Source organism: Haliaeetus leucocephalus, unplaced genomic scaffold (assembly GCF_000737465.1).
Source record: "Haliaeetus leucocephalus isolate CR32 unplaced genomic scaffold, Haliaeetus_leucocephalus-4.0 Scaffold306, whole genome shotgun sequence".
NCBI classification, from domain to species: domain Eukaryota; kingdom Metazoa; phylum Chordata; class Aves; order Accipitriformes; family Accipitridae; genus Haliaeetus; species Haliaeetus leucocephalus.
Genome location: NW_010972742.1, coordinates 8,199,329 through 8,213,974, shown reverse-complemented (window position 1 = coordinate 8,213,974; position 14,646 = coordinate 8,199,329). Strand labels below are relative to the sequence as shown.

The window sequence follows — 14,646 nt, the reverse complement described above, 5'->3', positions numbered from 1 at the left end:
GCCAGAGCTGCCCAGGGCATGTGCCCCCACCATGGTGGGACTATCAGCTGCGGTGGTCCCTCCTGGCTTAATGTCATGGCCAGCAACACTGGGAGAGGCAGACAGGGCAAGTGTTCTTAGAAAAAAAAAAACAAAACAAAAATCCAGAAACCTTTTACTTTGTGTCTTGCAGTGCACAAATTGATTCATGTTGGTGATGCTCAGCTAATCCTGCCTCTGGCCCAGCAGGTACAATGTGCAGTGTGCATCCTCCCAGCGCAACAAGATTTGAGCCTGCAGGCCACTGAGGCATCTGTCACATCACAGGGCATTGTCATGTCTAAGCATTAGTGCTATTGCAAGGCTTTGTCCATCCCAGACACCCCCCATGATGGAGAAGACCTGGGCTGCCCATGCTGAACAGCCTCTGGCACTCCCTCAGCAGAGCCTGCCTCATCCAACCAAGCAAAAAGTTAAAAAAAAAAAAGGGAGGAAAAGCAGAAACCAAACAAATAAATAAAGCAGCAAATACAGCACTTGACTCCAGAGGCCTTTGCCGTGGGAAGAAGCTGTCCCAAAGTGGTGTGTCATCAGCGGCACAGCAACCCAAACAATCAGCCCCTCTGTGCACGGTGCCAGCTGCAGCTTGGCCGGGGATGAGGGCGGTGGGGAACAATGGCCGTGGGGACAATGGGGATTGTTCCGGGCTGCTCTGCTCCTCGGGAGGGGACAGCCCCACGCAGCCCTGGGAGGGGACCTGTGGCTGTCACCAGCTCTGAGCTGCCAAACAAGTGGCACATTTGGGGTGCCCTTAAGAAGGGCGTGTGCCCCCTGGGACGTTCAAGGGCTGCTGAAAGTGGCAGTGAAGAGGTTTGTTAAAAGGAAGAGTGTGAACACACCTATGGTGAAGAGTGAGCAGCCTCTGCAGAGAAACCAGCTTCTGGTGCTGAGCTGGAGTTTATGGGGTGCTGGGGAGGGGTGCATGGGTGGTGGGAGTAGGGCCAGGCTGCACAGGGAGCAGCGGGTGCCCTGCACGCACCCACGACTGCTCTGTCGATGCCGTTACCTGCACATGCACTCACTGCAAAGGCACAGAGGAGGTTCCTCTATGACCTGAACTCACGCTAAAGCTGGTGACTCCATCCAGGAGCCATTGGTGCCAGGTTACCCTTCCCTGCTTCATGCCGTCAGGCAAATAATTTCAGCTTTGCAAATGGATGTGGACGCTTTAATCTATTAAACCTGGATGATGGCATCTTTTTGCCCATCTCCCCACTCACTTTTCATGTTTCATCCACCCCTTAGTGCTCTCGCCACCCAGGACAGCGTTGGCCCAGGTCTGCCAAATCCCAGCCAGTGGCGCAGCAGTCGGGGTACAGGTTGGCAAGAGGAACCAGCTCCTGGGGCAGCAATGACTTGCTTTGGAGCAAGGACCCCTTTTCCCTAAGGGAGTCAGAGGAATGGGGGGGGAGTGTGTGTGTGTGTCGGGGGGGCGGGGGTGTGCACACTACAGGGCACGGGTCCATCTGCCAGCATTGCTAGGCTGTGACTACAACTGTTTATCTTGAAAGCCGGAGGGTTACATTCTCCAAAGTTTCCAGGGAGAAAATACAGACCCTTCCTTTCAGCTGCGTGCTGGAGGATGTGTAACCTCGACGAATTCCTCGGGTTTGTTTGGCTTGGGTATGCCGTGCCGGGTAGCATCACCGGCCAGAGGCTCTTCTGGCTTTGATCTGGGAGTTAGGTGCGCTTCTCGACAGGTTAATAGCCGTCAAACTCCGCAGCCTTCCTGCCCGGGAGTCTAGACTCTTCCACCTGCTGTGTACATATTAACACAGGCTTACACACAACTCGCTCTGTATACGTACCCGTATGCAACAGCCAGCCTCACCAAGGATGCGAAGCGAAGCTCTTCAGCAGCCTTCCAAGGTAAGCAGCAAGAATTAAGCCCCTGGTCTCTGCAGTGGACACAGCTGCAGCGTGGAGCCAGGGGGACAGCCAGCCTGTCCTTGCGCTGCTTGTGATTTGTTCCCAGCAGAAGTTAGGGCTACCAGAGCTGAAGGGCTCCTTTCCACCTGCAGCAAAACAGCCCTGTGCTGCGGGCTTTGCGCCTTCCCGACGAGCTCTGCTGAGAGAGGCTTCTGGGATGGGTATCCCAGGTATAAAAAATACCACTGTGGGGGAGCTCACTGTATCAGAGTGGAGAAAAACATGCTGAAGGGCATCCATCCAGCCCTGTATTTTGGCTGGCATCTCCTATTCCTGACACCTAGCACCACACTCATGATGGTCAGGAATCCCATGAGTAACATTAGCCCCGTCACACCTACGATTGCCTCCAGTGCCATCAGCAGCGTTACAGAAAACACAAGCAATTTGTCCGTCAGGTCGGTCAACACCGGCTCCCGCCTGCAGTGAAACCGCAGAGCTGCTCCCCATCGCAGCAGACACTGCACGAGGCTTTCAAGAGAAATGAATCATCTCCAAGCAAAAACAAACAAAAACAAAATAAAGCACCATGTTTGTAAAATACAGGGAAAGGCACGGCTGTGGGCCAGAGCCTTGCGAAAACAAGACAGCTTCAAAGAACCTGGAGGTGCACCCAGCGCTAGCAGAGCACGCTGTCGGGCTGGGACCAGCCAGGCTCGGCGCGGTTGCTGCCGGCCCTGGCCGTCCCGGTGTGTGCCATGTCCTGCTGAGCATCCGGGGGGCGATGGGACCACTGCCCGCTCTGCAGCTGCCGGGAGGGGAGGATCAGTCCCCGTCACTCTGCATCAGTGGCTCCGAAGACAGGTTTGGGGTTCCTCCCCCAGCAGTCCATATACCATGTCATGGCACGTATGTCATGAATGAAATGAGCAGCTCAGTGTGACACCGCGATGCCAGAAACGCCAGTCCGGGCACCAGCCGGGATGCCTGCACATTTGCACTTCAAGGGTTTTGCTGTGTTTTGTTTTACACAATAGCAAAGCTGAACTAATATTGCCTCACCTCCTCCCACACCAGTGTCTCCCATTTCAGGGGGTGCAAGATCTGTGAGCTCTGGTCTCTCTGCGGCTCACAGACCTGCTGCAGGCCTGGCTGGTGCACGGGGTGCTGGACGGGTGCCGAGAGCCATGCCGGGGCTCGGCAGCTCCAGCCAAGCAAATGCAAAGTCTACATTCGTCTGCAGCAAGTCACGGTCATCTCCTTCATCCCCACAACCAAACTCAACACCAGCCACCTCCGAAGGGCAAAGGGATGGTTAATGGGCAGCAGCAGTGCTGGGGGCTGAAAGGTTTTAACACACGTGGCATTGTGGTCCCTCCATGGCCCTTGTGCTCGTTGCTGTACAAGCCTCAGGGATGCAGTGGCCATAGCCCAGATCCCTCAGTGGCACTGTCCTCTCCCTCTCCGTCACAAGAAGGGATTTAGCTTCAAAATTGAGACCTCAGGGAACCTGCAATGCTTTGGTGCTTGGGCTACAGGCTGCTACGTCAAGGCAAAGTTTTCTGTGAACTCCAGTGGGACTTTGACCAGGTACTGGAGGCCTTCCCAATGTGCAACATGAAACATGGCTCAAGACAAATGAAGACACATAACCAAAGCCGGGGGCAGGGAACGGGATGGAAAAGAGCAGTTTGGGAGAAACAATCAGAATTATTTAAGTGGGTGCAAATCAGGAAAATAGGTTTAGCTCAAGAAGAAAAAGGTCTCTGGCTGAACTTCCTCCACATCAAATTCAGCACCTTTGTTTGGTTTCAAAACATTTTCGTTTTGAAACTCAACCTCCTGCTTGTTTGCTTTTACATTAAAGGGTTAAATAACCTGAAAAAACTAAAAAAAACTATTTTCTTTGGGCTGACTAAACCGATTCATTCAACCCACACTGTTCCCTTTTCCCCCTCCAGGTTTGTTATTTTGCTTTAAAAAGAAAAAGCAATAGCTTTGAGCTGATCCAATTTTTGTTCCCCCCCGCCCCCCACCCTCCCGCCCTTTTTGGTTTGGCTACCAGGCTGAGAAATCCATTACCCACAGGGATCCCAGTCCAGCCTAACCCACATCTGACAGTAAAAGAAACCAGATTCTCCATGTCTTTTTAGCCCCTGGCTTCCTTCTTGGGCTTTCCCACACGCCTTCAGCTCCCACCGGGGCCGGTGGCCGAGCTGGGTGTTGGGAAGGGAGAGGACCCTGCACAAAGAGGCTGCACTTTCCCCTCCTCTCTGCGCGTCCAGCTCTTGGGGTGAGTGCCGGTTTCCAGATACGGCCCCTCATCTCAGCCACGTCCTGGCACGGGGACAGCCGTCGGTGATGCCCTCTCTGGTCCTGAAACCCTACGAATGCCCAAGTGGCGGTGAGACGGTGTCAGGAAGAAACACCAAGGAGGCAGCGAAGATGGACTTAATGTGAATCTTTAATGCACAGAACAAGCCGCCGGGAGCCTTGCGAACGAAGGCTGCGCACGGAGCCGGTCCGTCGACTCGGAGTGGTACAAAAGCCCAGCTTGCCTGCAGCGTCCCGGCACCTGCCTGGCATCCCCCTCCGGGACCTTCGCTGGCAGCGCGGTGTCACCGGCCACTCGCGCCACCTCCTCCTGGCGTCCTCGGCCACCACGGCACCGGGGCCCTCGCCCCACAGCTCCTGCCCAGTGGCAGGGCAGGCAGGGCAGGCAGGGAGGGGGTCACCCTGTGCCCAGCAGCTCCCCTCTGCCTGGCCCTGGCCTTGAGTGGGTATCTCCTCCTCCCAGGGTTTTGGAGCGTGTAGTCCAGGAAATTCAGTAAGAAAAGATTAAAAAGGAGAGGCTTTTATGCTGAGTCAAATTAGGTAATTTCTTTTTTTTTCCTCTTGAAAAATTAAAAAAAAAAGGAAAAGAAATTAAAGTCCAACTTGCTGATTTCTTGTTTCTCTGCCGTCTGCATGAGAAAGTCCTGTTTGGCCTCGCTGTCCCCTTCCACCCCCTCCGAACACCACCCGACCCCGAACCCCACCAGCCACTCAGCACATCACGAGTCCTCGACTCCTCAGAGTCCCTTTGCCTCCCACAGCTCCAGGCCCGCACCTTCCCTCACCGCCCCTTGGACTCCCCGTAAGTGTTGCGCAGCATGGAGACCATCTTCTCCTCGCACGTTACTTTGGTGTCCTTTAGGATGCTGTACCAGACCATGCCGGGCGGCCGGACTTCTTCGCTGCGGCAGAACAAGTAGGGCATGGTCTCGGTGCGGCTCTGGATGTAGGCACTGCGTAGCAGGGTCGAGCAGTGACTGCTGACCTTCTCCAGCCTCCTCAGGATCAGGTGTGCCTTCCTGGAGGGGACAGAGATAGAGACAGAGCAGGGTGGCCAATGCAAAGAGGAGACCAGGAGCCAGGGCTTCTGGGTTCCATCACCAGCTCTGTCTTGGGACAAAAATGGACAAGACCCATTGCCCAAGACATTGTCTTCCCTGTTTCAAGTGGAGGGAAGCACCGTGTTGCCCAAAAGTTCTGGGTATAGCTACTATTTCACAGCACCAGGTCAACAGGGCTGGAGGGAGCTCAGGTCTGGCCCACCGGAGCAGCTTGGGTGCCCTGGGGACACTGTCTACCACCGGCTAGATTGTCACCACCACCACCATGTGCTCCTGGCAGGCTCCAGCGCATGTGCTGGCCCCCATGCACCCTGGTGAGACCCCCTGCACCTTACTGCTCCTGACTGATGAGCCCAGCCCTCCCTTTCCTGTTTTCCCAAGTCTCCAGGAGGCAAATGGCCCAAAAGGACTGACACCAGAAAAGCGAGGAAAAAAAGCACAACACATTAAGACAAAACAAAATAAACCCATAAGAAACCAAGAATCCCCTTGTGGGAGTCTGCAAAGTGCTAAATCAAACAAAGGGAGGGGAAGAGGGTTTACTTCAGTGGTCTGAAAGTCTCAAGATCACAGATTATTTCCTCTCCCTCTGGTGCCACAGGAAAGCTCTGGATTCGGGGCTAGGGGATTTCGCAGTTCCTGCAGGAATGTAAATTCCCGATAATGATATGTCAGGGGCAGTGCTGTCAGTCAGCGAGGCATAAACATGGGGATTATTTGATTATGAAAGCTGAGTGATGTTTCAGCCTGGGCTGTGAGCTCCCAGCCGGGGAGGGGGGAGCGCTGGGAGCCTGATGCGGCTGCACACCCGCAGGCACCCGGGGACGGGACGCCGGGGCAGGGCTGGTCAGAGTCACCCCAGCACCAGAGCAGAGGGCAGAGACAGTGGCAGGAGGCAAGAGGGCATCCCGGCATCTCCAGCCGGCTACGGACCTCTCCCTCCAGACTGGGAAGACTGGATGAAAGCTGTAGGAAAGCTCTGCTCCTTCAGGGCTGCACAGGGAAAACTTCCCCGCTCCTCCCCAGGGGTGACAGGCTCAGGGTTGGCTTTCCAGGGGAAGGGGAGAGCAAAGGGAGTTGGCCCTTCTTGGACAACACTACATGGTATCCATGCATCAATGTAATCTATAAAGACAAGCCTGACTAGGCAATTTGAGCTTCATTAGCTATACACACACACATAGTGATGTCATGGGCTGAGCTGTGCCCAGCTCTGACCGAAAACCTCTACTCATGCGACTCTCCACAGCAGCCACCTGACCTCCTACAGCATCCAGTGCTCCCACTGCGTGTCAAGACCTGACACGCTGCCCAGAACAGGGCCTTCACTGCTGGATGCCTGCCGCTAAGAAGGTATGAAATTCTGTGACGGCATTAGATGCTTTCAGTAAAGACTGATTGATTAAAGCTAAGCTCAGTAGCAAATCAAAGTCTGCAGTGACTGTCACTACAGTTAACAGACCTTAGGAAATCACAGTCACTGGTGCTGGAAGGGGCCAAAAGGCATCATCTGTGCTATTTCCTTGCTGGGATCAACCTGATGAATATCTGTCTAACCTGTTCTTAGAGCCAAGAGCTAGCGATCCTTCCAGTGCTCACCCACCCTAATCTTGAGAAATTTTTTCTTAACATCTGCACTGATTCTCCCTTTTTTATCAGGGAAGGCTGAGCAAGCACAGGGCCCACAGTCAGTTCATAGGATGGACTTTTACGTGAGTTAACAGTGCTCGGGAAGAGAGCATTGAGCCAGAATACCGTCCTCCTCATAAAGGATAACTATCATCTCTCTAAGGCCATAGCTCCATGGTCATCCTTATTTATTGTAAATCATCTCTGCTGCCAAAAGGGGGTATTGGCCTTTCCCCAGCCCATTTGCTTGTGCTTGTGTAGGTATCTGTGGACCTGAACTCTGCGCCAACATGGGGAAGTTGTCCATCTGAAGGCAAACCAAGCAGCCCATGGATTTTCCCCTAGACTGGCTCCCACTCCAGCTCGCCACAAGACTTTCCCAGCCACAGCAAGAGGGGAGTGACAATGAGTGGCCATGACCAGCCCTTGAGACAAACCCCACAAGTGGACTCCCCAGCATGCACCTACACATGCTTGCTGGCCAAGCTCTTCTCTTCCTCTCCTCCCTTCTCACCACTTCACCTTTCTCCTACCCTCCGTAGCTTTCTTCACCCACCTCTCACTTCTCTCCCACAAAACCTGCCTTTGCCTCCATTTCACTTGGCGTTCTCTACCTTCCCATTTTCATTACTTGCTCCACTTGCTTCCATGATCTTCTCGATTTTGCTAAAAATCACCATGTTGCCCTTGCTTCCCGAGACATACTCAGGTCTCTTATCCAGGCAAACACTCCTGCGTGTGAGGAGCAGCTCAAGGTTGGCAAGAAGTCCAGGGGCCAAACCATCCAGACCTGCTGAAGTCTCATGTGCCGGACACCGTGCTCCTCAAGGAGCTGGTCTCCATACACCTGCTGCATCTGCAGTTATGCTCGGTGCAGTCGGTCCTGGGAAAGAACTGATGTTTAAGGGTGGGATGCAGCACACATGATGGGGTGGCTCTATGAGGATGCTGAAAACACACTGCACCGTGGTCAAGGAGGAGACAGGGTGATGGGGACAGAGGGAATCAGGCCCCTCGCTTTCGGTGTCCGGTGCCAAAGCCCCAGTTTTGATGGGTTTCACTGCTTTGAGTCATTTATTTTAGTGGGGTAATGAAGTCATGTGTAAATGTTAGATTTAGCTTTTGGCTGTCAGCTGTTCCCTCTTAAAAAAAATAAGGAGAAAGAGAGACAGAGCGGGCGAGGGGAGGGGTGAGAAAGAGAGAGAGGCTTTCTGGTGAAGGCTGGGTAATAAATTACAGGAGCAGTTCTTGGGCTGCCAATTTAACACCATAAATCAAGCCCTGGGTATTACCCAAGTGCTCCCTGTGGAGGGCTGTCGGGTCAGAACGACCACCTTTTCAAATACTGGAAATGAAATCTTCCTAAATGCTGACCAACCTCATCCCTGCCAGAAACTTAATTTATTGCCTTATTAAAGGGCAGGAATCGGGAGAGGACGGCAGGGGCGTAAGCGAGGGGGGGAGTCACTCTCATGGCTGCCTGTGGCCAGACCCTGAGCTCTCAGCCCCCAAAGGGATGAAGTAGCCCCCTTCACCCTCACCCCATAGCCCAGACAGGGGGTCTCCCCACATTGGCATGAGCCAGCAGTGTCCTCCCACCTGCCACGTGCCTGCCGCAGGGGCCGTTGTTTTAAGCAGGCGCCAGCTCGGGTCTGATTTGGTCTCCACTTATGTGATGGATTTAGGAGGTCACAGCCACAGTCATAAATGATGAAGAAGGGGATTTAAAAATAGTGATGGCTCTACATGGCTGCTTCCCTCTACAGTACCTCATGGCATGGTGGGGCAGAGGAAAGGGGAGGGGGATGGGTGACTGCTGCCAGGGCACTTTCCAAGGGCTTGTGCATGAACCAGTGCCCCCCTGCAAGGCAGTGCGGTGCAGTGATTGCACAGGGGACAGGGCACTGAGGTCCCTGGTTGCCAGCCCCAGCTCTGCAAGGATGTGCCCAAGAGCATGAGACATGTTACCTCCTGCTCTGCCCAGCCCTGGGGGTGCTCCCGCGGGGACATTTCTCCCCCAGCGGCACAGGGGACAGCAATCACTCACTTTGATGGCTGGTGTGGGATGAAAATGTATCCAGAGCCAGCAAAACCCTGCCCTATCATCTCACCTAAGAGGAAAGTACTAAAAGAGAATGAACCAGCATGAAGAAGCAAAGAATGATATCTGGGCTGGAGGGAAGGATGAGATTCCCGGGACTGCTGTGAGGAGAGGGTGGCTGCCTGGCTGCTGTGTTCCCATATGGGGTGATTTTGTCATAAATTCAGATTTTTCCACTCTACTGAGAACTGACCTGGGTCTGTCAGACCCTCGTGTGGGAGGACTCTGAGTCCGGGACTCGATGGCCTTTTATCACAGCCTCCCATCAGTACATTGCATTCCCCCTCGGTACCAGAAGGCAGCTGCTTTGGAGATGCACTTCGTCTCCTGCGGCAGTCCCGGCTGCCTGCCTGGGGGACTTGCTCGAGCACAGGAGAGGCTGTGAGCCCTGGGCTGATGCCACATCCTGACCCCATTGTTGCTGCTAGCCACAAGCAGGGGCATGGAAGAAAGATTTTAACTTTATTATTTGTCCTGCCTCCTCCTAAAGCCAGGCCCTGTTTGCAGTGGTCATAGGAACTGTCCTGAAAACACAGTAAGAGAAAATAATAGAGAAAGCTCCCCATCGCTGAGTCAGGAAGCACTCTGGCTGCACAGATCCAAAGGTCTGAATGCACAGTAGCATTAAACCTTCACTGGTTTCGACAGATTCTTCTGTTTTGTTGGAACAAATTAACTCTGTGAGATTCGCTTGGTGTCTGTAAGAGGAGCGGGGGGAGCAGGAAAGAGGTGGTTGTTGCTAAAGGAGACTAGCAGGATGCGGCCAGCCAGGTGCCAAGATGCTGCTGACCACAGAAAGTCCTGGTTTAGGGCCACCTATGAGCTAAGTTTTTAATGTCTCCTTAATGTAAACGGTCTGGTTGGGACATCTGGCTGTCAGTGTGTCTTCTTGCAAGCAGCTGTTTGCAGTAACCTGTGGCTTTCATGGAAACTGGGCTCACGAGGACTCCAGTGTGATGTATTTATTACACAGAGGCAATCAACTTCCCTCTTGTCGCTCAGTTTTATGAGCGAACATTTACTGTGAAGCTGAGGCTCATCTGATAAACATTTCAAGGTACGAAAATGAATGTCCCCCTGGGAAGGAGAACAGTCCGTCAATTAAAATCGTGTTACGAGATGGCCTCCCTTGGCAAATCCTCACTCGCTTCCCGCTACGTCAGTGCCTCTGTTTCTGTCCAAGCTCCCTGACAAGCCAGGCCGGATGGCAAAGCTTCGCTCTTGACAAGAGCCTGGCACCGCTGCCATGGCATTTATAGATGCTTCCCCTTGGCTGCAGGTCACATATTTCTCAAGTACAGAACAGGGCCATACGAGCGCTGCTAGGAGCTCACCTGGCTCCGTGAGGAAGACAGACAGCAGCTGAATCGACCACTGACTCCAGATGTAGCTTGGTATAGAGTCAGGCAATACAGGCAATTTAAATGTCACCTTGAAAATCCCATGGCTTGATGCAGGTATCAGGTTAGATAGCATCCTTCAATAAGTGTGTTGGATCTCAAGTAACAGACGAAATACTTCTTACACAAGAAGAGGCTGATGGTTCCCAGGGATTTAGAGACAGAGGAACAACTGAAAAGGACAAACAAGCCTGCAGTGTCATCAAAGAAGGAGGAAGGCAGTGGGAAGGATGAGAATGGCTCTGTGCCAGAGACTAATGAACTACCAAAGAAACTATGACCAAGGTCATTTCTGGAGGAGGGCAAGCCCCAGACCAGCTTGGGTTCATGTCCAGGAGGGGTGTAAACTACTGTGAGGAGCTGTCATCCTGGTATTATGGACAGATCCTCAGCCGTGTCCAACAAGCAGATAGGAGCAAGAGGGAGAGAAGGAAAATCTTTTCCAGTTCTTCATGACTGCAGGGCCCCATTCCTCCATCTTCCTCTGCTCCAGCTTCTCAGAGAACAACATGTTAGATGAGGATGCTGGATGAACCATGTCTCTAAAAACTTCAAAGCAGGTCTTGAATCCTGTAAGAGACCTCAAGATGTCCAGAGGGATATGGCTACTTCTGATCATTTCTTGCTGAGTGTTTCCCAAGGGGCTGGGTGGCAGTCTGGCCTTTGCTGGGACACTGCCAGCCCCTGGACACAATGGAGTCCACGTACCTGTGATCTCTTAAGAGTCTTACCACCACTTTCATTGTACACTGGGGGTTTGCAGATGCAGTCCCTCTGGAAACGTTGCTCTTTTATACTCCTGGAAACAATCCTCTCCCAGCCTTCCTCAGAGCATGAAATGTATAGTAAAGAGAAAATATTTCTAGCATAAAGCTGTATATAGGTAACAGATGAGGTACCATGCGCTTGCTGGCATCCTTGCATGGTGTCAGGGGCACCACAGGGCTGAAATTTAGGAGGACCTTTCTAGTGCCTGCATCAGAAAGCTGAATTATTCTTTTGGGTGAGAGGGACGGTAGAAAAGGGAATTTGGGAAATATTTACAGTTTGTATGGCAACCATATACCACTGTGAGAATAAATGTATGTCAAGTGAGATAGATAGAGAAATAAATAGAAGGAAATGTCCATGAAACGCACCATTTAGAAGAGTCAAGTTTACCGCACGTAGATTGCTCAACCATTGACCCCTCTGATGGTATCAAATAGTCAATCTCCAGACAAAAGTAATAATCTGTTCACCAGCACCTCAGCTCTGCCCTTCCAGGGGCTCAAAACTGTTTTTGCGTACAAATAATCCTCCTGCGGCAGGGTGCCTGCACTGCCACACACATCCCCAACCACACGAGGTAGTAGCAGGTGCCCAAAGCCAGACCTGGGTCAAGCAGTCCTCTCCTTGACTGTCCACAGGGAATATTCTCTAGGTGTGGAGGAAGCTAGTCTGAATGCAGGATGTCAGAACGGATCTGTCCTGGGTGCAGAATCCATCCCACTATGGGGGGCCGGTTCTGGAGGTCACATCATGTTCCTTGACACCAGTGGGCTCCACCAAAAAGTGGCCAGGAGGGATTCTGCTTCTCCTCATTATCTGGCTATTTGACATCCACAAATCCTACAATATAGAGATGGACTTGCCCTGTATTCCTCAAACACCTCCAAGGTATAAAGCTGCCTCTGTACTGCAGCTCTTGATACCTAATGCTTGCCACTGTACACCCCACTCAACACATACGTACCTGCTGCATTTTTGCTTCATTCCCCTAGTCATCCTTTCTAGCCGCCCACCCTGCAATTAATCAGGGCATCTTTGAACCCTAGGCAAGCCATGGTCTCATCTACCATGGCTCTACAACTGAAGAGGATCTGAGTCGGTCCTGGTTTACACTCTGTCCCAGGCCTAATTTACACCCTTTGCCCCCCACCCTTCCCCAGCTTTTCCAACGCACCCAGCTCATCTGCAGTATCACCCGCCTGGTTCAGGCTGGTTGCTAGATGTTCCACAAACATTCATCCAAAGACCACCCAGCTGCTAGATGTCCCATAAGCATTCATCCAAAGACCGCGCGGGACCTGGTAGTCCTAGGGGATGGCAGGAGAGCTTGGTGAACACCAAAAGGCGACTTCTCTCAGCTACGAGGAGAAGGCAATGAGGGTCACATCCACAGTGGCCAAGCAGAGGGGTGCTCCAGGTGGCGGGGCAGGGGAGGATGCAGTGAAGGGACAGGTACCTGGGCCCCAGCTCATCCTCACTGCGCCAGACAAAGTCTCCAAACTTCTCGTAGTGGGAGTTGTAGTGGTGCTGGACTCGGAAGAGCATGGAAGCAGAGACCTCCATCAGTGTGTTATAGGCTGTCTGCTGCTCCTTCCCACTGGTGTAGCCATTGTAGAGGTTGTAGATTTTGTCAGCTATCTCTGGAAAGGATCGGGGGACGGAATTAATGAACAGCCAGAAGGTGCTAACACAGAAGGAGGAGTGAAGCCCTTGGCAGGAGAGGCTGGCATCTGGGATGGCTGCCAGTCCCTTGGGGCTGGCTGCAGCAGGGTTTAGTGACCTGGGGAGCATTTAGCAATTCCTTAGGCTAATCCTGCAGTGAGTGCCCTGCGTGAGCAGAGCAGCCCCAAAGACTCCAGGAATATTCCATGAAGGAATGGAAGAAGGAGAGGAGGAAGGCTGTCAGCACAGGCAGCCGCAGCCTTATCCTCCTAGGTAAGGCAGGCAAGCTCTTCCCTAATTCACCAAACCAAAAGCAATTGCACAGCTATTATAAAGGGCAGGAAGAATACAACACTGTTGATAACAAGATAGTACTTCAGCCAGAAATACAGCACATCATCATTGTGGGTATCTACTAGAGCAGCTCAGATGTATTAAACAAGAGGGTGCACTCCCTGCTGTAGAAAAGGATCTCTTTTTGGAAATGAAAAATGCACAAAACTCCATTTCCTGCCTTTTCTTTAGTCTCCCATTTTCTCATTTTTCCTGGGAATGCTTATCAATAACATGGAACAAAGCATTAATCAAAACTTTCTTTTGTGTGCTTTTCAAAATAGAAAGCAAGCAAGAAAGAAAACAGGTAATCCGCCTTTCACTTAGAGCAATCTTTTTAAATCTGAAAGCAGTCAAGCACTCTGGGCATAAGAACAAATGGGATTGCTTTCAACACTGGAAAATGCAAACGTGCAAAAGCGGCTGGGCTTTTGTCGGTGTTTCTGTTCCAGAACCGAACCAGCTGCCACCAGCATCCCTTTAAACACCCAGAGCCAACAGTGTCCCGCACTGCTCACTGCCCCAGCCCAGCACCTCTCACTTTTGCAAGAAGAGATAGCTCTTTTTCCAGGGGATATGTGTCAAACACACACTATCGGCTCCCGCAGCCGTGTGTGGGGAAGGATGCCGTGGCGCTGCCTGGCACAGGACCACAGGAGCCACCAGCTGCCCAGCCGAGGGGACTTTGCTACTGGACACTCTTGCAGTTTGTCACCCCTCCCAGATTAACGTCCCTGTGCCCGTGGGTGAATTTACAGAAGCCTTCACACTGGGAGAGGAGGGACTAGAGGGGCTTGCAGGAGTTCAATGAATAGAGGAAAAGCAAAATTAGCAGGAAATGTCTCCTGTCGTGGAAAATGAGGTGCCTGAACACTGACCTTCTGCCTTGCTGTCGTCTACTAGCGGGCAGGCTGTCCTCAGGGTGACCGTGCTCAGCTCCGAGTGTCTCCCTCGTGTATCCACCGCGTAGAGGGTAAATCTGGAAGGCAGGATGGAAAAGGAAAATCATGTCTTTATCCCTCAGTCCCACACCACCAGGTTGTTATGGGAACCGGCCTTCACAAAAGAAAGGAAAAATGTGGTCCAGGCTCCTCTCTGTCAGTTCTGGCATCTCATGGAGGTGTGAGACGATCTCGGGCTTAGAACAGGAAAGCAAAAGAGCCAGGGCCAGGGGGACAGGCCACCGCGTCCCCACGCAGCATCCAGGGAGCTGCGTCTCCTCTTCCCCCACCGTCCCTGGGAGCCCTGCAGGGCTGCACCCTGCAGCCACCTGACTGCGAAAGGATGCAAACATCTCTGGGGTTGCTCTGCCATGCGCTGATGCAAATACTGTAACGCTGTGGCGTTTGCAAGCCGGGCTCCTCTCCGGCCCTCCTGAGAGCACAGCAGTAATTCCTGCCGTAAGCGGGCTCTGTGCTGACAAGTGACAGCTCGTACACATCCTGTG

At 52.6% G+C, this 14,646-nt stretch overlaps 1 protein-coding gene across 1 annotated transcript in view; it reads right to left on the bottom strand.

The window, feature by feature from the left end:
- Positions 1-4,574: 4,574 nt before the first annotated feature.
- Positions 4,575-14,646, bottom strand: part of ASTN2 (astrotactin 2) — a 302,383-nt gene continuing 292,311 nt past the window's right edge. The window contains exons 20-22 of the mRNA XM_010571011.1: positions 14,078-14,178; positions 12,661-12,844; positions 4,575-5,261 (exon numbers count right to left, since the gene is read on the bottom strand). Of these exons, the coding sequence (XP_010569313.1) occupies positions 5,024-5,261; positions 12,661-12,844; positions 14,078-14,178 (523 nt within the window). The 3' untranslated portion in view covers positions 4,575-5,023. The remainder of the gene's footprint in view (positions 5,262-12,660; positions 12,845-14,077; positions 14,179-14,646) is intronic.